Genomic DNA, 23,105 nt, shown 5'->3' on the forward strand with positions numbered 1-23,105 from the left:
TGCTTAACATTCCCCAGCCCAGGGTTCTATCCTCAGCAGTGTCCTAGGTAAGCCCCAAATGAGGCATCATTTCAAAGTTGGGATCTTGAAGCTCAAGGTGAGGGTGTGGTGAGCTGTGGGTCTGCTGGTGTCAGGCCAAGGCCCTGGGGATGTCACTGTGTGTGTTTGTTTCTGGGTCTGCTATGGACCCGGGACTGATAATTGCCTGTGTGGAGAACACCTTGGAATAAGATGGAATTGTATAACCCTAAGTGTGTTATAATCCTAAAGTGTGTTGTGACTTTAAGAGTGCTGTAACCTAAGTATAACACAATCATAAGAGTGATGTGTAACCATAAGATATGAAAGTAATGAAAGTAGAACCTTAAGTGGTATGGAACTGATAAGGGTGTAGCCCGAACTGGACGGGGCATACCCCCGAAGTGGACAGGGCATACACCGAATTGGGCAGAGTATGCCCCAAGCTGGACAGTGTGATAAGTCTGAACCAATACCACGAACGCCCAGCTAGAATAGTATAAAAGGAGCTGAAGACCCCAAGCAAGTCGACGATCCGTCCACCGAGACATCTGTACACCTGATCCCGCTGGAAGGAGTATCACCGCTGACCAGACGAGACCAGAGGACGAGGCAAGCAGAGAGACGGATAGCCTAGCACCGACTCGTAGCCCTTCATCTACGGATCGGACCCTCTGACCCTACAGGAGGAAACGTCGCGGTCCCATAAGGACATGCGCAGTACAGGTACAGGGACGTGGTAAATGGCAGACTTAATATTGTGTGGTAATTGCATATTGTGTGGAAATTGTATTGAAGTGAGTTATAACAATACAAGATAAGTGTGTGAACTGCCATCCGAGTCTGAGTCCTCTTTACCCACGGTACCTGCTCTCGACAGCCTGACAGCCCTAGATTAGCCTGAGGGAAGAAATGATGACGCACACTGAGGAATATTGCAAATGTGTGTTCTGACTCATGATAGCTTATCTGCAAACTTATTTTGAGGAAGTAAATCCCAAAAGGAAAAAACTCCATTAGGCACAAGGAAGTGAACCAGAAACTTAAAATAACAGTGAAAGGTTGGAAACCAGCCTGCCGTCAGCGTGCGGAGAGAGCAACAGCCATCGCTCTGCAGGTCATAATCCAGGATAAACTCGCCGATCCAGACACTGAAGGCAGTGGAGAGTGTTAATGAGAAGTCGAGAAAGGTGGGCAGGCATGGTGGTGCACACCTGTAACTCCAGCACTTGGGAGGCTGAGGCAGGAGGGTCGAAAGTTTGAGCCCAGCCTGGACAATTTAATGACAGCAAGACCCTGTCTTGAGATAAAAAATAAAAAGGGCTGGGGATGTAGCTCAGTGCAAAGGCCCTGAGTTCAATTCCCAGTACTGCAAAAAAGAAAACTAAAATAGAGGAAAGCAGGATGCAGGAGCTGATGTATCGTGTGATCGTGACATAACATGTGCACAGGCAGCGGGAGTGGGTGAATGTTTTCATCTATCCCGGGTGGAATGTGCCACTGTCCCTCCGTCTGTGTTTGAGGGGAGGCCCCCAAGGGACTGCGCATCTAGGCCCTGTGCGTCTGTGGCCCTGGGCTGAGTATGGGAACGACTCACCACAGCAGGGGCGGGGTGGTGGCTTCTCTGGCCTTGGCACTCGTGGTCCATGTGTGCCAGTGACTTCTTTGTTTGTTTGTTTTTGAGACAAAGTTTCGCTTTGTAGTCCAGGCTGCCCTTGGACTTACTGTGTACCCAGGCTGTCCCCGAGGCGATGGCGATCCTCCTGCCTCAGCCTCCCACAAGCTGGGATTACAGGCATGCACCATGATGCCTGGCATGTGCCAGTGACTTCTGGCCTTAGCACTCTTGACCCAGAGTCATACTGGCTGCGTGTGTCTGGTGCTAAAGCATTCAGGAGGCTCTAACCAGTGACTAACAGAGATGGAGAAAGTGTCCATGTCCTTGTTACTTGAGCAGGTCCCTGCTGTTGTACACACTCTGCTTCTTTCCGTCCCTTACCTGCCTCCCCACAGCTGTCACTTGGGGACACCTCCCAGATAAGCTGTTTGCACTGGAATCCTCTCCATCTGCTTCTGGGGGAACCGGATGACAACATCCAGGCCAGAGATGGCTAGACACCCGCCTCACGGATGCCACCTGGGGAGCAGGAGAAGGCGGCGGGGTTGGGCAGGGGTCATCCCTGCATGTGGGACAGCCCAGAGCCTCCCCTTGGCCCCTGGGGTCTCCTTTCTGGGGCCTAGGTGGCTGCCCTCCAAGTCACCAGGCTGCTCCCCGCAGCTATCTTGGGCAGGTGGCCATCCAGTGACCTTGCAGCATTATGAGCTCTCAGGCTTGGCCGGAAGGGCAAGGTCCTACCCATCCTGAGATAGTGGGAGCAAAGGGAGGCCATGGAGATTCCTATCAGGAGGGAGCAGAAGCATGGGCCATGCACCTGGGCCTGGGTGGGCAGCCACTACCTGGGGTCCCGAGGGATTTGGCAGTGGACAGGGAGCTGGGAGGAGGAGGAGGTGAGCAGAGGAAACGTATCTGAGGTCTCTCTCCTGTCAGGCCCTGGAATGGGCTGTTGGTTCTACTTCCTGCTCGGAGGGGACTTTTGTCACTGTTTAGCTCCACCCTAACTCTCCCCTTGTTATCTGGCTGTTAATATTAATTAGCAACTGTTCCTAAGGATGACAGTGCAGATGGTGTGTCTGAGCCCACAGCTGCCACATCCCTAGATCAGGAGGGCCAGGGTGGGGGTCTGTGGCTCACCCAGGGGGTGCAGACCCTCTGGGACCACACTAAGCCCCCAAGGCCAGAGCCCAGAGACCAGCCAGTTCCTGGTCCCACTTGTGCCTCTGCCCCAGTGCCAACTCCAGGAGGGGTGATCAGGGTCTGTCCCCCATGGGCTCAGCCTTCCTCAGACTTCAGCAGCACTGGACAGTGATGGGGACCCCAGCCCCATCACAGAGAAGCTTATCTGAGGGGCTGTGGATGGGGCCAGCAGGAGGCAGGGATGAGAGCGGGTGATCATTAACCAGCAGTGCTCAGCCCTATTGGCTCTGACAGGGTGGCCAGGGATGTCGTTGCGGGGAGGAGGCTTCCTTAATGTGTATCCCCACTGCCAGTCCTCGGCTGTCTCCTGCTGTCCCCGAGATCCCTCCTCTGCCCCAGGATGGCGGCCGGCCTGCAGGGCTGGCTGCTCTGGGCCCTGCTCCTGTGCTCCGTGAGTCTTCTGTTCAATGGGGACCCAGGCCACCTGGGACCCAACAAGGGTCACTGGATGGCAGTGTGGAGGGGGGGTCCCAGGCGCTCCAGAGGAGGGGACCAGGGAAGGGTCAAAGGTCATGGGGTTGAGGGACACAGGGTCAGGAATGGCAGCTGGGCTGGGTCCTGGCCTGTGGTTAGGGAAGAATTGAGTCAAGAGAGGGTGGGGAGTCCCAGGTGAGTGTCCCCTGGAGCATCCTGGGGCTGGGAGGCAAGTGATGGCATTTGGGGGAGGGGACTTCCTGACAGACCCTGAGCAAGAGCCCACCGTGTGGTGTGCAGCCAGGGGACACAGGCCAACAGCAATACGGGCACCTTGGTCACCTCCCTCCTAGTCACCCCTGCCCTCTGCAGTGTGACCTTCCTAAACCACCATCTGTGGGGCCCTGTCCTTCTCTGAGGGACCCGTCACTTTCAGGAAGAAAGCACCCCAATCCCAGCACAGGCCTCAGGAGGCCCCCAGGCCCTGTCTGGTCTCCTTCTTTCCCCAAGCCCTGTCCTGTCACCTGTGCCACCGGCCTGGCCCGTGGGTGACCTTGCCGTGTCTGCAGGCCCGGGGCGAGCTGTACACACCCATTCACAAGCCCGGCTACTGCACCTCCTACGAGGAGTGTGGGAGTAACCCAGAGCTGTCCGGGGGCCTCACGTCGCTGTCCAACGTGTCCTGCCTGTCCAACACCCCAGCCCGCCTCCTCACAGGCGACCACCTGGCCCTGCTGCAGCGCATCTGTCCTCGCCTCTATGCCGGCCCCAATACCACCTACGCTTGCTGCTCCACCAAGCAGCTGGTGTCACTGGAGATGAGCATGACCATTACCAAGGCTCTCCTCACCCGCTGCCCGGCCTGCTCTGACAACTTTGTCAGCCTGCACTGCCAGAACACCTGCAGCCCCAACCAGAGCCTCTTCATCAACGTCACCCGCGTGGTCCCCCGGGAAGCCAGCAAGCCCCCTGCCGTGGTGGCCTACGAGGCTTTCTACCAGCGCAGCTTCGCAGAGGCGGCCTATGAGTCCTGCAGCCAGGTGCGCATCCCTGCAGCCGCCTCGCTGGCTGTGGGCACCATGTGTGGTGTGTATGGCTCTGCCCTTTGCAATGCCGAGCGCTGGCTCAACTTCCAGGGAGACACGGGGAATGGCCTGGCCCCCCTGGAGATCACCTTCCACCTCTGTGAGCCCGGCCAGGCCCTGCGCGATGGCATGCAGCCTCTGGATGCGATGATCGTGGGCTGTAATGAGACCCAGGGCAACGGTACGGCGGCCTGCTCCTGCCAGGACTGTGCTGCCTCCTGCCCCACCATCCCTCCGCCCTCCAGCCTGCGTCCCTTCTTCTACATGGGCCACTTGCCTGGCTGGGTGGTCCTCATCGTCATCTTCTGCTCCGTCTTCGTGCTGCTCATTGCCATCCTTGCCCGTCTCCGAGCAATTTCCGAGAGGAGGGCCAGGACCCAGGGCCCCCCAGGGGCCCCCAGCCCTCCGAAGAAACGTAGCTGCTCCCCACACACCGTCCTTGGCCGGTTTTTCGAGAGCTGGGGAAGAACGGTGGCCTCGTGGCCACTGACTGTCCTGACATTGTCCCTCATGGTAGCTCTGGGCTTGGCGTCGGGCCTGACATTTGTGAAACTCACCACAGACCCCGTGGACCTGTGGTCGGCCCCCAAAAGCCAAGCCCGGCAGGAGAAGGAGTTCCACGACCAGCATTTTGGCCCCTTCTTCCGAACCAACCAGGCTTTCCTGACGGCAACAAACCGGTCCAGCTACAAGTACAACTCCCTGTTGCTGGGGCCCAAGAACTTCAGTGGGATCCTGAGCCTGGACCTGGTGCTGGAGGTGCTGGAATTGCAGGAGAGGCTGCGGCATCTGCAGGTGTGGTCGCCCAAGGCACAGCGCAACATCTCCCTGCCTGACGTCTGCTATGCGCCCCTCAACCCCCACAATGCCAGCCTCTCTGACTGCTGTGTCAACAGCCTCCTGCAGTACTTCCAGAACAACCGCACGCTCCTGCTGCTTGTCGCCAACCAGACGCTGCTGGGCCAGACCGCCGAGGTGGACTGGAGGGATCACTTTCTCTACTGCTCCAAGTGAGTTCTCCCTGGCCCAGGGAGGAGCGGGCCGGGCTGCAGCCAGCTCCTTACCAAGGCCTCAGTTTGATTTATTTATTTGACAACACTAGGGATTGAACCCAGGCCCCTTGTTCTGATCCCTCCCCACCCTTTTCTACCAGGGATCAAACCCAGAGCTACATCCTCAGCCATTTCTTTATTTATTTATGAGACAAGGTCTTGCTAAGTCACTAAGCTGTCCAGGCTGGGCTCCAACTTGTGATCTTCCTGCCTCAGCCTCCCAGACTGCTGGGTTACAGGTTTGTGCCACCACGCTCTGCTCCAGCTTATATTTGTGTTTACATTGTTTTTCTTCTCTTGCTCCTGTGCTGAGCCTGTAGGGCCACTGGTAACCCGGGAGTGTCTTGCTGTGAACAGAAAGCGGTGCCCTTGGGCCAGGCCAGGGCTGAGGCTGATCTCAGGTCCCAGACGCCTGCCAGGTGTCTCAGCAGGTCTCGGCCAAGCCCTGGTGCTGCTGGAGTTCGGTCCCTGGCTCTGTCCATTCCAGAGGCCAGAGAGGATGCTGGGCCAAGGGAGGGCAGCGGGAAGGCCAGGTGGTGAAGCTCTCAGAGGTGGGTGCGGAGCAGTGGTCCTCAGCATGGACTTCTCATCCTCTCTCCACGCCTCTGAGCCCCAAGTGTCTGTGACACAACCCAGGGGCTGTCCCTCAGAAATGGCAGCACGAGGTGGGGCTGTTCCCATCCTGGGGAGCATTCATGGTCAGGTGTGCCATCCTTGTGTGCGGTCTTAGTTTGATTTTGCATATGCACAACTCTTGAGGGGTCTGGTTATTCCCATTTCATAGACAGGGAAGCTGAGACCCAAAAGGGTATGGTGAGCTGCTCAGGTCACAGAGCAACCAGCACTCCCAGGAGGGGTGGGTGGGCAACACACTCACTTGCTCAGATCCGAGATCGAAAATAGAGAGCTTTGTCCAGGTAGCTGAGCAGGTGAGGGTTTTTTGCTTGATTCAGAGGCTAGAAGTCATAGTAAATCAGCAAGTGCAGCTCTGCTGGAGGCCCGGGACTTTGAGTGCCGATGGCCCTTAGGGTTATGGCTCTGGGCCTTGATGCCCCTGGTGGACAGTGCCAGTTGTTGGACACCTGGCTTCGGGTCTCTGGAGCTCTTCTGGACCAACAACCCCTAGCGTTTCCATCTTCTTTTTAAGCAACTGTTCTGTCCATATTACTCAGAAGTCCTGAGCAGACTTACAGGACCTTCCAAGCTCCCATTACCTAAGAAATACGTCAGGAGCAGATTTACAGGACCACTGGAAGGACGTTCTATTTGAACATGACTGTGCTGCACTTCAGAGGAATCAAAGCACAAGAGAGAACCCGCCAAAGCCAACCCAAGAAGAGAAAGGGGAGTGCCACTGATAGCAGCCGAAAGCCTGTCATTGGTTCAAATCCAAGCCCACTAATTGGTCCAAATTCAACACTGTGATTGGTCCACATTTGAGCCTGTCAACAATTGACCTAACTTGATCTATACCCAAGCTTTCCTATTGGAGCTTGCTGATTGGTTCAAATTCAGTTCGACTGCATGGTTCAAATTCAATCGAGGTCAGGGAGACCCTACCCAGAGCTTCTGTGGTGTCTCCACACAAATGGTGGGCCTGACACCCCACAGCCTCCAGGAGGATTAGCTGTGCTAATCACAGCTTACTGAGGGTCAGGGATGTTCACAATGGGCCCCTATCCCTGCCTGATTTCTGGCACCTCAGGGGTGGTGTCCCCTCCCCTTCACACAGGTGACAGTGTTAGTGGGCAGTAGAAGCCTGGGAGGTGAACCTCCTGTCAGGGCAGCCTGGAGAGCAGCCATGAAGCAACTCAGGAGGACATTGAGGCAGGCTGTCCTGAACCTTCCTTGGGGACAGAGGAGAGTAAAGGGAAGAAGGGAGGGCACTGGACGTGACAGCTGTTGAGCCCTGCAGCCCTCCTGAATCACAGGAAAAAGGGAATCTTCAGGTGCTTCCTGTCTGTCTCAGAGGGTTTGGGGCTCTGGGTAGGCAGAGGAAGCTGAGGAGCTGCAGAAACCAGGGCACAAGACTATGGCTCACATCCTGCCCCTGGGACCTTAGTGATGCCTCTCTGGGAAGCAAATAAGGGCAGGCCTGGGAGGTCTGACTGTGTGAGGGATGCAGGAAGCCACTGCCTGGCATGGAGGAGGTGCTCAGGGTGGCTCCCCACTCTGGGAACTGGGGCCCACAGAGGGTATAATTGGGAGGGGGCCATTGGGAGCCCCGGGGCCCGGCAATCTGCAGGCACGTCTCCTCCTCCAAGGTGGGCCTGGGGTGGGGCAGGCCCTAGGAAACGAGGCAGGGCCAGGAAAGCCTCTTCCCTTTGTGGTCTCCCTCCAGTGCCCCCCTCACCTTCAAAGATGGCACAGCCCTGGGCCTGAGCTGCATGGCTGACTACGGGGCCCCTGTCTTCCCTTTCCTCGCTATGGGTGGGTACCAAGGTAAGCTGGGTGCCCAAGGAAGGATGTAAGGCAGCAACAATAGGTGTGGGGGGGGTGTTCCTGCTGCTGGGATGGCCTGGCGGTGGGCTTCGGATGCCCCATCCTGACTCCTTTCTGTCACTGCTGGGCTTCTCATCTGCTTTTGTGCCTGGGCCCAAAGGTCTTGCCTTTGGCTAAGAGAGGGGAGCGGGGTGAGGAAGCGGGGACAAGCAGGAGTGGAGAGGTGGCGGAGGTAGGGGGAGGCAGGGGTGCAGCCAGAGGGGCTGAGCACTTATCATCCCAGGGGAGGAGTACTCAGAGGCGGAGGCCCTCATCATGACCTTCTCCCTCAACAACTACCCCGCGGACGACCCCCGGCTGGCTCAAGCCAAGCTCTGGGAGGAGGCGTTCGTGCAGGAGCTGAAAGCCTTCCAGCAGAGGATGGCCGGCACGTTCCAGGTCGCCTTCATGGCTGAGGTAGGGGCTGCGGGGTCCCAGGCTCTCTGGTGGCCAACTTAGTGGTCCTGGGTGGGTTCCAGTGTCCCCGTTCTGGGTGACCCTGGGCCAACCAAGATGGGGTGCTTACGATGGGTGCTCCTGGACCCTCGCCAGGGTCCATAGCCTGCCACCTGGCCCCATGTGGTCACTAGACTGGCCTGTGTGTTCACAGCGCTCTCTGGAGGATGAGATCAACCGAACGACACTCACGGACCTGCCTGTCTTTGCCGTCAGCTACATTGTCATCTTCTTGTACATCTTCCTGGCCCTGGGCAGCTACTCTAGATGCGAACTAGTGCCGGTGAGAGAGGGTGCCCTGGTCCCTGGACCTCAGCACATCTTCTAAAACCTTCCTAACAGGGCCCCTCGACACGGCAAGGAGAGCACATTCGAAGAGACCCCCCCCCAAAAGGGTGCTCTTTCTTGGAAGTGTTCTTTGTTGAAAGGAGTTTTATTTCTGCTCCCTACCATAGCCCCTCGTGTCCATACACACAGGTGACATTAAAAATGTCCTGTGATTGTGCACACTGCACGTGGACCTGCAGCTTTAGGAGCATGGAGCTGCTGGTGGCTCTGTGGAGGGGCTTGGTGCAGACATGAGTTCCTTGCTACAGGAGAAGAGGGAGAAGGAGAGGGGGAGGGAGAGGGGGAGCACCCTTGGGTCCTCAGGGTGCCTGTCTGCTGCCCGCTGCCTGCTCCCTGGCCAGCCCAGGTGGGCGGGTGATCTGGGCAGGCGCCCTGGAGACCAGGAGGTAAGCCCCCTGACTACATTGCAGGTGGAGTGCAAGGCCACGCTTGGCCTGGGAGGGGTGGCCGTGGTGCTGGGATCAGTTGTGGCTGCCATGGGCTTCTACTCCTACCTGGGCGTCCCCTCCTCCCTGGTCATCTTCCAAGTGGTGCCCTTCCTGGTGCTGGCGGTGGGTGCCGACAACATCTTCATCTTTGTCCTCGAGTACCAGGTGAGGAGGAGGTGTTTCCCGGCCCCGCCTGTGCCCCCAGTGCTCCTGCTTCACAGAGCCCCACACCGATTTCCCAGCATCAGCCTGCTCTTCCTCGCACCAACCCTCAGGACTGTGCCTCTAGAAAATAGCATGTTGACACATTTATCCTGTGTTTGTGATTTTTTTTTCTTTTTTTTGGTATTTTTGAGGCAGTGTCTGTCTGTGTAGTTCAGGTTGCACTTGAACTCATAGCCATCCTCCTGCCCCGGCCTCCCGAGTGGTGGGATTGCAGGTGCACCACTATGCCCGGCCTGTGTGTTATCTGGGACTTTCTGTTAGACCCACACAACCTCTGCTGGGTTAGAACATTAGGGCCACCTCCTCCCTTTACGCTGTTGTGTGGCATGCCACAGAAAGCCAGAATCAGAGTCCACATGGCCTCTCCCTGCTGGCGAGCATTTAGGGCTCCAGGGATGCCTGGAGCTCACACAGGTGTCCAAGGCCACCTTGGAAGCAGAAGCAGCTGTGGACTGGGAGGCTCAGTCCAAGGGACAGTGCCCTTGGCGGATCCTGGACCCCTCTTCTGCTGCTCCCACACAGAGGCTGCCGCGGAGGCCTGGGGAGGGGCGAGAGGCCCACATCGGCAGAGCCCTGGGCAGCGTGGGCCCCAGCATGCTGTTGTGCAGCCTCTCAGAGACCATCTGCTTCTTCCTGGGTGAGCCAGGCGCCCCGGGACCCTACCCAAGTCTGCCCTGTAGGGCCGGTTGCCAGGGGCTGGGAGCCCCCTGCCCTCTGCACACTGCCTGTAATGTTGGGGTGCCCTGACTGCACTTCCCTCCACAGGGGCCCTGACGCCCATGCCAGCCGTGCGGACCTTCGCCCTGACCTCTGGCCTGGCGGTCTTCCTCAACTTCCTGCTGCAGATGACTGCCTTCGTGGCCCTGCTCTCCCTGGACAGCAAGAGGCAAGAGGTACCAAGGGCCCATCCCAGCAGGGGATGTGGCCCCATTGCCACAGAGGTGGCAGAGAGTGGGATGAGAGCAGGGCGTTCTGTGGGGTTTAGGGTATTCGGCCCACATATCCCCCACTTCCTATAGAAAGAAAGTTTGTTTTCAGTAATTTTGGGAAATATCCTAAAGTATACAAGACTGAAAAAAATCTATCTATCTATCTATCTATCTATCTATCTATCTGGGCACAGTGGCACACTTCTGTGATCCCAGCACCCTGGAGGCTGAGGCAGGAGGATTGACATGAGTTTGAGCCCAGCCTGGGTAACACAATGAGTTTCAAGGTCAACCTGGACTACGTAGTGGGAAGTTGTCTCAGCAAAACAAACCAAACAGAACAAAACAAGCAAAAGGAACAGCTTCTTGTCCCTAGGGTGTGATGATGGTGGCACTGCCTGGGGTTAGGCAGGCACAGGGTCTGGCCTGGGCCCCCCTGAGTAGCTGCCTCCCTACAGGCCCTCCGCCCCGACATCTTCTGCTGCCTTGCCCCCCGGAAGGTGGCCCCATCTGACCAAAAGGAGGGCCTCCTGCTCAGCTTCTTCCGCAAGAGATACATACCCTTCCTGCTGCATGGCTTCATCCGCCCTGTCGTGGTGAGTGGACACCCCCAAGGCGGGCGGGTAGGGCAGGGTGGAGGATGCTGCTTGTGGCACCCCAGCTGGGCTCAAGCTCTGGGGCAGATGGGGCTGTTGCAGGGGGGTCTCACTCGCAGTTCCTACCCCAGCTGCTGCTGTTCCTGGCCCTGTTTGCGGGGAGCCTCTACTGCATGAGTCACCTCGTCGTGGGGCTGGACCAGGAGCTGGCACTGCCCAAGGTGAGCCTGGTGTCTCCCGGTCCCTGGCCCTGAGACTGGGCAGCCCTGGAGAATTGCTCATCACCTTGGTGGCCCCTGAGCACATCAGTGTCTGAGAAGTTCGAGGGCTTTGTGCCAGCCTCGGGCCACAGCAGGAGAGGAGTCAGGAGGGCTGGTGGTTCGAGATGGCCACATGGGGTGACTGCCAACCCACTGAGTGCCTGCACTGTGTGTGAATCCCCACCAGTGGTGGTTTCTATTTCAATGTGGTGCTGGGGCTCGAACCCAGGGTCTGAAGTTGCTTGGTGTCTGCTCTACCAGCGTGATATATCCCAGCTTACTTTGAAGCTTTTGATAATAGTCGTCCTGTAATGGGTGTGAAGTGGGAACTATCTCACTGTGGTTTTGATGGGAATTTCCCTAATAGGCTGGGCGTGGTGGCTCACACTTGTAGTCTCAGCACTCGGGAGGCTGAGGCAGAAGGATCAACACTAGTTTGAAAAAACAAAACACTAGTGTGAGACCAGCCTGAGCTACATAGTGAGTTCAAGGCCAGCCTGAACTACATAGCGAGACTCTGTCTCAAAAAAAAAAAAAGAATTTCCCTAATAATTAACGATGTTGACACATATTAGTGATACAAAGTAATGAGATTCATTTGGTATATTTGTACATACATATAGCATATTTTGATTATTTTCATTCCCATTAACCCCTTCTCCCTAAACTCACTCCTCTCTCTCCAAAATTCTACCATCTAGTTTGCTGTCATTTCTTATATTTATTTATTTGATTTTTCATCTTAAGAGAGACTTTTTTTTTTTTTTTTTTTTGAGACAGGGTCTCACTATGTGGCTCAGGCTGGCCTTGAACTCACTATGTAGTCCAGACTGGCCTCGAACTCATGGTGATCCTCCTGCCTCAGCCTCTTGAGTGCTGGAACTACAAGCAGATGCCACCAGGACCAGCAACAGAAACCATTTCATATTTAGCTTTCTGAGTCTGGCTTATTTTGCATAAGATGACAGTTCTTCAGTTCTATCCATTTCTGCCAACGACATGATTTCTCTTTTCTTTATAGCCGATTAGCATTCTCTTGTGTGTACACACCACTTCCCCTTATTTGTTCATCTGCTGGTGGCATCCAGGGTGTTTTGACAGCTTAGCTATTGTGACTGTGGGCCTGTAAACATGGGTCTGCCTGTGTCACTATGAGATGCTAACTGTGATTCTCCTGGGAATATGCCCAAGAGTGGAATCTCTGGATCAAATGCTGTGTCTGTCCCCCCCACCCCTTCGGTACCGGGTGTCAGGCTCAGGACCTTGTGCTTGCCAGGGAGGTGCAGCCCCACTGAGGTACATCCCCATCCTCGTGTATCTGTTTTGACCTTTATTTAGAAATCTCCATGCTGATTTCCACAATGGCTGTACTAATTTTCATTCCCACCAGCAGAGTAGGAAGTTCCTTTCCCCCTTGATTTTCACCAGCATTTACTGTTCTTTTCTGTATTCTCAATGTTAGCCATTCTGCCTAGGGTGAGATGAAATCTCAGTGTAGCTTTGTTTGCATTTCCCTAAAGGCTAAAGATGTTGAAAATTTTTTCATGTATTTATTGGCTATTTCTCCTCCTCCTCCTCCTTTTTTTGAGGTAGGGTCTTACTATGTAGTTCAGACTGGCCTTGAGTTCACTGTGTATCATAGGATAGCGTCAAACTTGTAGAGATCCTCCTGCCTCAGCCTCCTGAGTGCTAGGATTACAGGCATGCACTACCGTGCCTGGGTTGTATTTCTTCTTCTTCTTTTTTTTTTTTTTGGTACCGGGGATCGAACTTGGGACCTTGTGCTTGCGAGGCAGGCAGTGGAACCACTGAGCTAAATCCCCGGCCCCCATCTGTTGATTCTTAATATTATTCCTATTGTATTCTGGTACTATTCAGGAAGTCTTTGCCTGTGCCTATGGCTTCAAATGTTTCCCTTGTTTTCTTCCAGCAGTTTCAAAATTTCTGGCTTTATGTCTAGGTCTTTGATTCATTTTGATTTTATTTTAGGATAGGGGAAGAGATAAGGACCTAGTTTCACTCTCCTACATGTTGATTTCCAATTTCCCAACACCATTTGTTAAAAAGACTCTTTTTTCTCCAGCATATATTTTTGGCCATTTGTCAAAATCAGATGGCTGTAGGTGCATGGGCTCATTTCTGTGTCTTTGATCTGTTTCATTGGTCTACATGTCTATTTTGGCCAGGTGTGGTGGCATATGCTTGTAATCCCAGCACTTGAGGGGCTGTGGCAGGAGGATTGCCATGAGTTTGAGGCCAGGCTGGTCTACATAGTGAGACCCTGTTTTAAAAAAGTCCTTTTGTGTCAGTACCAACCTGTTTTTATTACTGTGGCTTTGTTGTATAATTCGAAATTGGGTTTTATGATGCCTCCAGCCTTGCTCTTATTGCTCAGGACTACTTTGGGTTATCTGGGACTTCTGTGTTTCCATATGAATTTTAGGGTTATTTTTTCCAATTCTATTAAGAATGTTGTTGGTTTCTTTGTTTTTTTGGTACCAGGGATCGAACTCGGGACCTTGCACTTTCGAGGCAGGCGCCAGAACCACTGAGCTAGATCCCTGGCCTGTTGTTGATGTATTTTTGTTGTTGTTGTTGTTGATATTTTAATAGGGCTCACATTGACTCTGTGGATTGCTTTTGGTAATATGCCCATTTTTTTTTCTGGTACCTGGAATTGAACTCAGGACCTTGTGCTTGTGAGGCAGGTGTGGCGCTGTTGAGCTAAATCCCCGGCCTAGCAATATGGCCATTTTAACAATATTATTTCTGATGATCCATAGGCAAGGGAGGTCTGTCTACTTTCTAATGTCTTCTTCAATTTTTTTTTCAGTGTTCTATAATTTTCATTTTAGAGGTCTTTCACTTCTTTGGTTAGGTTGATTCCTGGGCTTTTTAAATTTTTGTTTTTTTAAGCTATTGTGAATGGGTTTGTTTTCCTGCTTTCTTTCTCAGTGGGTTCATTGTTGGTGTATAGGAAAGCTATTGATTTTTGCAGACATTTTTTTTGGTACTGGGGATTGCACTCAGGACCTTGCAGTTTTGAGGCAGGCAGCAGAACCACTGAGCTAAATTCCCGGCCCTAGCTACTGATTTTTGTATGTTGATTTTGTATCTTATTGTACATCCTGTCATGTACTTATTGGTTATTTGTATATCTTTTTTTTGTATCAGGGATCGAACTCAGGACCTTGTGCTTTCAAGGCAGGCGGCAGATTCGTTTATCTTATTTGGGAAAATGTCTGTTTAACTATTTTGCCCATTTTAATGTGTGTGTGTGTGTGTGTGTTTATATTTGTACATCAGCTCCAGCAGCTGTGGGATTCAGGGATGTTAGGTGTAGAGTTTGTGCATGTCATGTATGTGGGTCATGGATATCAGGTTTGCAACTGGGGATGTTTCTCCCAGTCTGTGGGTTGCTGTATTATTCAGCTTTCCTATTGCTGGACACTATCCCCAACATGCATGACTTAAAGGAGAAGAGGTATATTTTGGTTCACAGTTTCAGGGAATTCAGTCCCTGGTCTGCTGGCTCCAAGGCATGGTAGGGGAGTCAGGTAGAGGAAACCTGCTCATGTCATGGTGCCCGGGAAGCAGAGAGAAAAGGTACCAGGGACAAGAAACCACCTTTCTAGGTCCCACCCCCAGTGATCCACCTGCTCAGACCAGGCCCTAATTCCTAATGGCATAGCAGCTATGCACTCACCTTCTGAGAGCCCTGGCCTGTATGGAGGACTTTTGGGTGACATTTGAAAATCTAAACCATAACAGTTGCCTTTGATAGTGTTTTTCTTTATTTACAGATTTAAGAAAATTTATGCGGTCCTGTTTTTTCTCTTGTTGACTGTGTCTTTGGTGTCATGTCCAAGAAAGAAATCCCAAAGCCAATGTCATGAAGTATCCCTGTTTCATCTAAGAGTTTTATAGCTTCTAAGAGTCTTTGAGTCTTGATTCCAGTTCTTGGTTCATTTCCAATTAAGTATTTTAAAAATAAATTTTATTTTATCCCCCCCCCTTATGCCCCCTCCCCTCCCTATGTACAAAAGCTTTGTTTCCATTTTTTCCTTCTATTTTCACTTTTTTTCTTGTTCCTTCCTTCCTTTTCCAGTTAACTTGTGTGTATGGTGTGAAGTAAGGGCCCAAACATAATTCCTTTTCATGTAGACATCTAGTTTCCAATACCATTTGGTGAAAAGTCTATCTTTCCCCAGTTGAATAGTTCGAACACTCTTTCATAAAAAATAATTTGGGCTGGGGATTTAGCTCAGTGGTTCCGCCACCTGCTTTGCAGTTACCAAAAAACCCAAATTTGACCATATATGTATTTATTTCTGAGCTTGTATTTCTGTTCCATTGATCTACATGTCCTGCTGATACCACACTGTTTTGATTACTGTAGTAATTTTATGACAAGTTTTCAAATCAGATAATGTGAGTTTTCCAGCTTTGCTTTCTTTGTCAAGATTTTGATTTTATTTTTAAATTTTAAATTAAAAAAATTTTTTTTTGGTACCGGGGATTGAACTCGGGTCCTTCTGCTTGCGCAGCAGGCGCCAAAACCACTGAGCTAAATCCCCAGCCCTTCCAAGATTTTTATTTTTGAGGCAGGGTCTCATTATGTGGTTCAGGCTGGGCTTGAACTCACTATGTAGCCTGGGTTGGCCTTGAACTTGGGATCCTTCTGCATTAGCCTCCTTTGTGCTGCTGAGACTACAGGCATGTGACACCATTGATTTTGGCTATTCGGTTCCCTTGAAACTCCATATGAATTTTTTTCTTTGTGGTACTGAGGATTGAACCGGGGGCCTGTGTATGCTGGGTAAGCATTCCACCCCTGAGCCACACCCCAGCACCCCCTTTTTAAACTTTGCTACAGGATCTCACTAAGTTGTCCACACTGGCCTTGAGGTTGCTATTTGCCTGCTTCAGCCTCCTGAGTAGCTGGGAGTATAGGCATGCACCACTACACCAGATTCTTATGGGCAGATTTTTCTATTTTTTTTTTTTTTTTGGTACCGGGGATCGAACTCAGGTCCTTACGCAGCAGGTGACAAAACCACTGAGCTAAATCCCCGGCCCAGATTTTTCTATTTTTTAAAAAAATTGGTATGGGATTTGGACAGGGATTGCACTGACTCTGTAGGTTGCTTTGTTTTGGGAGAATCAGTGTCTGACTATGAGCTGGCATAAGCCTCCTGAGACGCCCTGTTTCTCCCCCTTCCCAGGACTCCTACCTGCTCGACTACTTCCTTTTTCTGAACCGCTACTTTGAGGTGGGGCCCCCAGTGTACTTTGTCACCACCTCAGGCTACAACTTCTCCAGCGAGGCTGGCATGAATGGCATCTGCTCCAGCGCAGGCTGTGACCCCTTCTCTATGACCCAGAAGATCCAGTATGCCACCAGGTTCCCTGACCAGTAAGTGCCTGGTCCCTCGGCCCCAGCCTGTGCTTGTCTGTGTCCTGCCCTCCCACTGGCCCCTCTTCCTGCTGCCTCTGCCCCTGCCTGGTTAAGCCCCAATGGCACCTGCGCTGTCCGTGGCCCTGGCCCTCACCTCCTCTGCTGGCCCCAGGTCCTACCTGGCCATCCCTGCTTCCTCCTGGGTGGACGATTTCATCGATTGGCTGACCCCATCCTCCTGCTGCCGCCTTTATACCTCGGGTCCCCATAAGGATGAGTTCTGTCCCTCAACGGAGAGTAAGTGTGGGGCCTTGGGGACTCATTGCCAACTGCAGCTTGGGGAAACTGCGGCAAGAGAGAGGAAAGGGCTGGCAAGGCTCTCTCAACCTCCCACCCCATGGGGGGGGCAGTGAGGGCAGGGGCCCGGGCTGGGCCTCTGGGTAGGAACCTGGGCATCCATACTCTTGCGCTCCCTGGGGCGTGGTGCTCATGATTTTGGGGCATGTGAACTGAGGTTGGTGCCCAGCTGCAGGGGGAGCTACTGTGAGGTAGAGGGCAAGCTGGGGCTTCCTGATCCAAACTTGCCTTCCCCAAATGGCTGTCAGCACCAGGTCCCCCAGTCAGAGACGCAGGATGAAAATCCCCAGGAGTGGGGACCCTGTGATGGGTGCGGAGTTAGAAGGGGCTCAGAGCAGGAGCTGCCACCCCCAGGGGCTGCTGCCTAGAACCCACCTCTCTCTGCAGGTGCCTTTCGGTGCTTAAAGAACTGCATGAGCTTCACAACTGGCCCTTTACGGCCCACGGTGGAGGAATTCCACAAGTATCTTCCCATTTTCCTGACTGATCTGCCCAATATCAACTGCCCCAAAGGGTAGGCTCGGGGAGAGGGTCCACAGAGGGGTGAGGAGGTCCAGGAGGGGGCTCTCCGGGGTGCAGTGGGGGGACATGGGAGGAGGTCTGGCCCCACTAAGTCGTGCTCTGCCCCCCTGCAGTGGCATGGCAGCCTATGGGACCTCCGTGAACCTGAGCGCAGATGGACAGGTTATAGGTAAGCAAGGTGGGGGAAGGACCCAGGTCGCAGCTCCAGACATCACCAGGAACTCCAGGGAGCAGCCTGTCTCCACTTTGCATCTTCTCTCCTCCGCCCTCTGTGGGGGCTTCCAATCGCACTGGGCTTGTCAGCAAGGGCCTGGCTTCCCAAACCACGTCTTCAGACTGTGCCCTTTCTCCACTCAGTCCACGGTCAGAGTGACATTTGTGGCACTCCCAGCAGTTGATGTCATACTCAGGATCACACATCACCCCAGCCCTGGGCTAAGTACCTTTTCATGCATGCATAGTGTTTTTGTTGTTGTTCTTGTGATCTTGGGGATTGAATCCAGGGCCTTTGCACTGAGCTACACTCCAGTCCTTTTTAAAATTTGTATTTTTAGATAGGATCTTGCTAAATTGCTAAGTAACCTAGGTTGGGCTGGAACTTGTGATCCTCCTGCCTCAGCCTCCCAGAATGCTGAGATAATAGGCATGCACCACCATGCTGTGAGTGCTAGGTTGTTGGCTAAATGAATTAGGATGCCCCAGAGTGGCAGAACCCCAGCAGCCACCAGCAGTAAGGAGGGAGATGGAGTCAGACTGAGAGAGAGCAGGACCGTGACATATTGTCAGTCTCCTGCAGCAGGTGGCAGAACCAGATGGCCATCTGCAGGAGGGAGCCAGCTACGGCTCAGCGTGGGGACCCTGGGTCAGCTGGCCCAGAGGTGGCCTGAGGGCCAGAGACAGTTAGGGTAACTTTTGATAGATTTCCTCATTTCATTCTGAAACAGTCACAGTTTGAATTACTAGCTGCAGACCATTCTTACTGCCAGGAGTCCTAAGCCACAGCTCTGACAGCTGAACAGTTTTCATTTTTCTGTCTTCCCTTCTAGTCTTTTCTTGTAGGAACATGCAAATTTGAAAAGTGAATTAAGTTAATTTAAACCATCCTGTGCATCTTGTTTTGTTTGTTTAGTTTTTTGAGACAGGGTCTTGCTATGTAGTCCAAGTTGGCCTTGAATTCCCTAGGTAGCCTAGGCTGTCCTCGAACACACAGCTATCCTCCTGCTTCAGCCTCCCCAGTGCTGGGTTTACATGAGTGTGCCACCACACCTGGCTTCCCCTGCATATTTTGAAACCAGGTGGAGAAGGCTTTGGGAGCACCAGGGAACTTTCTTGTGGGTCCATCTTCCAACATTGGGCCGGGAGTCTCTGTGACTACAGAGTTCTCAGAGCTGTGGCAAAACAAAAACGCAGGCCCCTTGCACAAAATATACTTGGCATCTGAAATGGTGGTGGCAGCACCCCGAGCTCAGCCTGATTCCACGCCCAAGCCCCTGCCACTGGTATGCTCTGAGGGTGTCCCCAGCAGGCTCTGACCCTCGACCTCCTCTCTCTCATGTGCCACCCAGCCTCCCAGTTCATGGCCTACCACAAGCCCCTGAAGAACTCGCAGGACTTCACAGAGGCCCTGCTGGCCATGCGCGTGCTGGCGAACAACATCACAGCTGAGCTTCGGAAGGTGCCGGGGACAGACCCGGCCTTCAAGGTCTTCCCCTACACGTGAGGGCCTGGGGGCTGCATCAGAGGGTGGTGGGAGGTAACTGCTGGGTGGGAGAGGTCAGGGCAGTGGTCTTTCAAGAGGTTCCAAGGGACAGGGACAGCTGCAGATCAGGAGGCTCCAGTGGTGGCCTGGTGTCTGTCTGTCTCTAGGGTGCCCGGCACCCCAAATAAGCCTCGCTGAGCCTCAGTCTCCTCTTCTGAAATGGGGCATCCAGTTCACCTGAAGGGCTCCTCAGCCCGTGCATGACCACACTCTCTTCGGGCAGGTTAACCAACGTGTTCTACCAGCAGTACCTGACTGTGCTGCCCGAGGGCGTCTTCACGCTGGCACTCTGCTTCCTGCCCACCTTCGTGGTCTGCTACTTCCTGCTGGGCCTGGACATCCGCTCTGGCCTCCTCAACCTTCTCGTCATCATCATGATCCTCGTGGACACCATCGGCCTCATGGCCATGTGGGGCATCAGTTACAATGCTGTGTCCCTCATCAACCTGGTAGCGGTAATGGCAGGACACAGGCACTAGGGGGCTCTGGGGAGAGGGACAGTTGGGGATCCAGCTGCCGAGCCACGCCTGGCTCTGCCCAGAATCTGGACAGCTCCTCCATGTCTCCTCCCGCCTCTGCCTCCCCTGAATCCGGCCTCTGCCCGCAGGCGGTGGGCATGTCTGTGGAGTTCGTGTCCCACATCACCCGCTCCTTTGCCATCAGCACCAAGCCCAGCCGCCTGGAGAGGGCCAGGGAGGCCACCATCTCCATGGGCAGTGCGGTGAGTGGTGGAGCCTGGGCTGCCCATCCCCACCCTGATACCCTGTGACCACCTGACGGCTGGCTGTCACCCTCCAGGTATTCGCTGGGGTGGCCATGACCAACCTGCCGGGCATCCTCGTCCTGGGCCTGGCCCAGGCCCAGCTCATCCAGATCTTCTTCTTCCGCCTCAACTTCCTAATCACCATGGTGGGTCTGGTGCATGGCCTGATCTTCCTGCCTGTCATCCTCAGCTACCTGGGTGAGTGCCGACCACTCCTGCCAGGCTGCTGGGGACAACTGCAGCAGCACGTGCTCCCCAGGAAAGTCAGGGCCATGCACTCACACCACCAAGGCTGGGCCACACTTCCTGCCTGGGAAAGCTGCTCTTCTTCACTTCATATGTTGTGAACACCTTTGTCACCAGCTTTGTGTCTCAGACACTGATTCAGAGGCCACTGTGCTGCTGTTGAACTTTTTTTTTAAGATATAGTTTCGCTATGTAGTTCAGAGTGACCTCTGTATGTAGCCCAGACTGGCCCCCAGCTTATGGCAATCCTCCTGCCTCAGCCTCGGGAATGCTGGGATCACAGGTGCATGCCACCATGCCCAGCTAGACATACATATCTAAGACAAAATGTTTCACGAAATGTGGTTGATCCTTGTCCTTACTTCCTATGAAGCATGCTGATATCGTTGGTTCTAGTCTATTGCTAATTAAAAAAATGCTGGTGTTAGCCTACTAAATTGGTTTTATGACTCATCAATGAGTGGCAAGTTAGAGTTGAAATACACTATCCTATCATACGGTTCTGCCATAATTTATTTAAGGAGCTTCCAACTGTTTTAGACTATTTCTGACTTTCCATTATTATTGCCAGGACTGAAGTGAGTGAGCTTGTGGCTGAATCTTTGACTGCATCTCTAATATTTCCTTTGACTAAGCCAGTCAGTGTCGATTGTTAATGCCAGTTGTTAATACCCTCCACTTTAACTTGTGTCAGCAGGCAGGCGCGGTGGTGCACACCTGTTATCCTGGCATTCTGGGAGGCTGAGGCGGGAGAATTGCAAGTTCAAGCTGAGCCTGAGAATTAAGCAATTTAGTGATAACTTGTCTCAAAATTAAAAAAAAAAAAGTGGGGCATGGTGGCACAGGCCTACAATTCCAGCCCTTGGAAGGCTGAGGCAGGAGGATTGCCATGAGTTCAAGGTCAGCCTGAGCTCCACAGTGAGTAAAAGAGAACTTGTACTCACTATGTACAAATCTTGCTATGTAGTTAAATACATAGCGAGATTGTCTCCAGAAAACAACCAAAAACAAGGGGGAGGGCTGGGGATGTAGCTCAGTGCAGGGTCCTAGGTTCCATCAGAGGAAGGAAGGTGGAGGAAGGTGGCTGCAGGTGTCAGTGTGGTGTCCAGAAGAAGCCACAGCCTGGTCTGAGGCTTCCAGAGTCCATTTCCAGTGCAATGACTGCAGGAGGTGCAGATGGGGGTGGGGCTCTGCCGGCTCGGTGCTGTGCCCCTGTGCGCCCCCCTGACTTGGGCCTCCCTCCTGTCTCTTTGCAGGACCTGATGTCAACCCTGCTCTGGTGCTGGAGCAAGAGCGAGTGCAGGGAGCGGCAACAGCCCCGAAGGCCTCCTGCCCCAAGTAGCCCCTTCCTCTCAGTGCCACCACCGCCTACACCTATGTCAACCATGGCTTCAGTGGCCCGACCATGGCAGCTGGGGCCTACAGCAGCCCTGTGCCCAGGAGTGGGTGGGAGCACCTGGCACCGTGGCTCTGACGGAGGGCCACCAGGGTCTCCCCTGGGCTCAGCCCTTTGCCCACCCCTCCTCAGGGCTCAGGAGACACTGTTCCAGGAAGGTGGCTATTGCTCTGGCCATGAGCTGTCCAGCAGCACCATGATGGCTCCTTTGTGTCCTTCAGGCCTTGGCCAGCTGAGATGGCCTTTTCCTTCTGGACCCAAGTCTCGGAGCCTCTGGGCAGATATACTCCATGTTTATCCTGGGCTTGGACTTTCTCACGGATGCCCGCTTCTCACCCAGTTCTTGCTTCTTTCAAGTCTCCCGTCAAAAAAATCTCCTTTCTTGAACCAGACGTGGTGGTAGATCCCTGTATCCCAGCACTCAAGAGGCTGAGGCAGGAGGATCACCACCACGAATTCCAGGCCAGTCTGGATGACCTGAGAGCTTATCTCAACAAAACAACAACAACAAAGTCTTCATTTTCTGCCACTCACCAGTGTGCCCAACCACAGAGTGACCTTATCCTGGGCTGCAGGAGACCAGGGAGAGGCAAAGGGGTCCCTGCAGATCCACCACCCAGGGTTCTTTCTGGGAGGGAAGGGCTCGATCACTGGTTCACTCCATGTGGAAAATGGAATTTGGTTTGGGCGCTAGTTCCAGCCACCGGTAAGGCTGTGCTGAAAGTCATGGCCACTGTGTGTCTGAAGGCTGGGAGTTTTGGAGGCTGGGCAGGTCCTCCTATTTCAGAGGTCCTCCTTCACCTCAAGCCACCCGACTTGGGCCCCTATGCAGAACTTCTGGGCATTACTGGTTGTGTGTGTTGGCATTTGGCTGTAATCCCAGCACTCAGTAGGCTGAGGCAGGAGGATCGCTGTGAGTTCAAGGCCAGCCTTGGCTACACAGTGAGTTGAAGGCCAGTCTGAACTGCACACCGAGACCCTGTCTCAAGAAAGAAAAACAAAGCAAAACAAAGAAATACACATAAAAAACAAAACCTTGGAGCAACTCGGTCTGTGCAAAGTACATGATGCTTAATAAACATTTCACATGCAGAGATGGTGTTCGGTGCTACATGTCTTACTCTGGCTGCCTCTGGACTTAAGGTAATTGTTTTGTTTTGTTTTTTTGGTACCAGAGATCAAACACGGGTCCTTGTGCTTTTGAGGCAGGCAGTGGAACCACTGAGCTAAATCCCTGGCCCGGGTAATTTTTGTAAATGATGCAAATAATACTTGTGTGGAGCAGCGATTTGTGAAGATGTGTGTGTGTGTGTGTGTGTGTGTGCGCGTGTGTGCGCACATGTGCTATTTCCCCTCTCTCTGCAACATGGCCAGGCCATGGCATGCCCCTGCTTTGTGGCCTGTGATGAGCGGGTCACTGCCTCTCTGCTCCGTGGCAGAGTGTGGGAGTCAGTTGGGGGTGCACAGCTTCTCCATTCCTAGCATAGCCTGTGAAGTGGCGGGCACCTGCCTGCTAGAGAGCCCAGGGGTGCACTGAGGCACGAGGAACCCCCTATG

General features: G+C 53.4%; 1 protein-coding gene across 1 annotated transcript; it reads left to right on the plus strand.

Annotated features, from left to right (window-relative positions):
- The first annotated feature begins 3,068 nt into the window (after window positions 1-3,068).
- Npc1l1 (NPC1 like intracellular cholesterol transporter 1) lies at window positions 3,069-22,640 on the plus strand. Its single transcript, XM_004839912.3, has 19 exons — window positions 3,069-3,224; window positions 3,817-5,342; window positions 7,726-7,826; window positions 8,110-8,282; window positions 8,476-8,604; window positions 9,080-9,262; window positions 9,845-9,959; window positions 10,088-10,215; window positions 10,710-10,847; window positions 10,979-11,068; window positions 16,333-16,523; window positions 16,678-16,802; window positions 17,250-17,376; window positions 17,498-17,553; window positions 18,950-19,100; window positions 19,367-19,598; window positions 19,751-19,864; window positions 19,942-20,104; window positions 21,409-22,640. Exons 1-19 carry the CDS (start codon window positions 3,174-3,176, stop codon window positions 21,492-21,494), a joined length of 3,879 nt encoding a protein of 1,292 aa, XP_004839969.1. The 5' UTR covers window positions 3,069-3,173; the 3' UTR covers window positions 21,495-22,640.
- Window positions 22,641-23,105: the final 465 nt, after the last annotated feature.

The sequence above is a fragment of the Heterocephalus glaber genome, unplaced genomic scaffold (assembly GCF_053883595.1).
Source record: "Heterocephalus glaber isolate CG9 unplaced genomic scaffold, H.glaber_assembly_v1.0 deba00001610, whole genome shotgun sequence".
NCBI classification, from domain to species: domain Eukaryota; kingdom Metazoa; phylum Chordata; class Mammalia; order Rodentia; family Bathyergidae; genus Heterocephalus; species Heterocephalus glaber.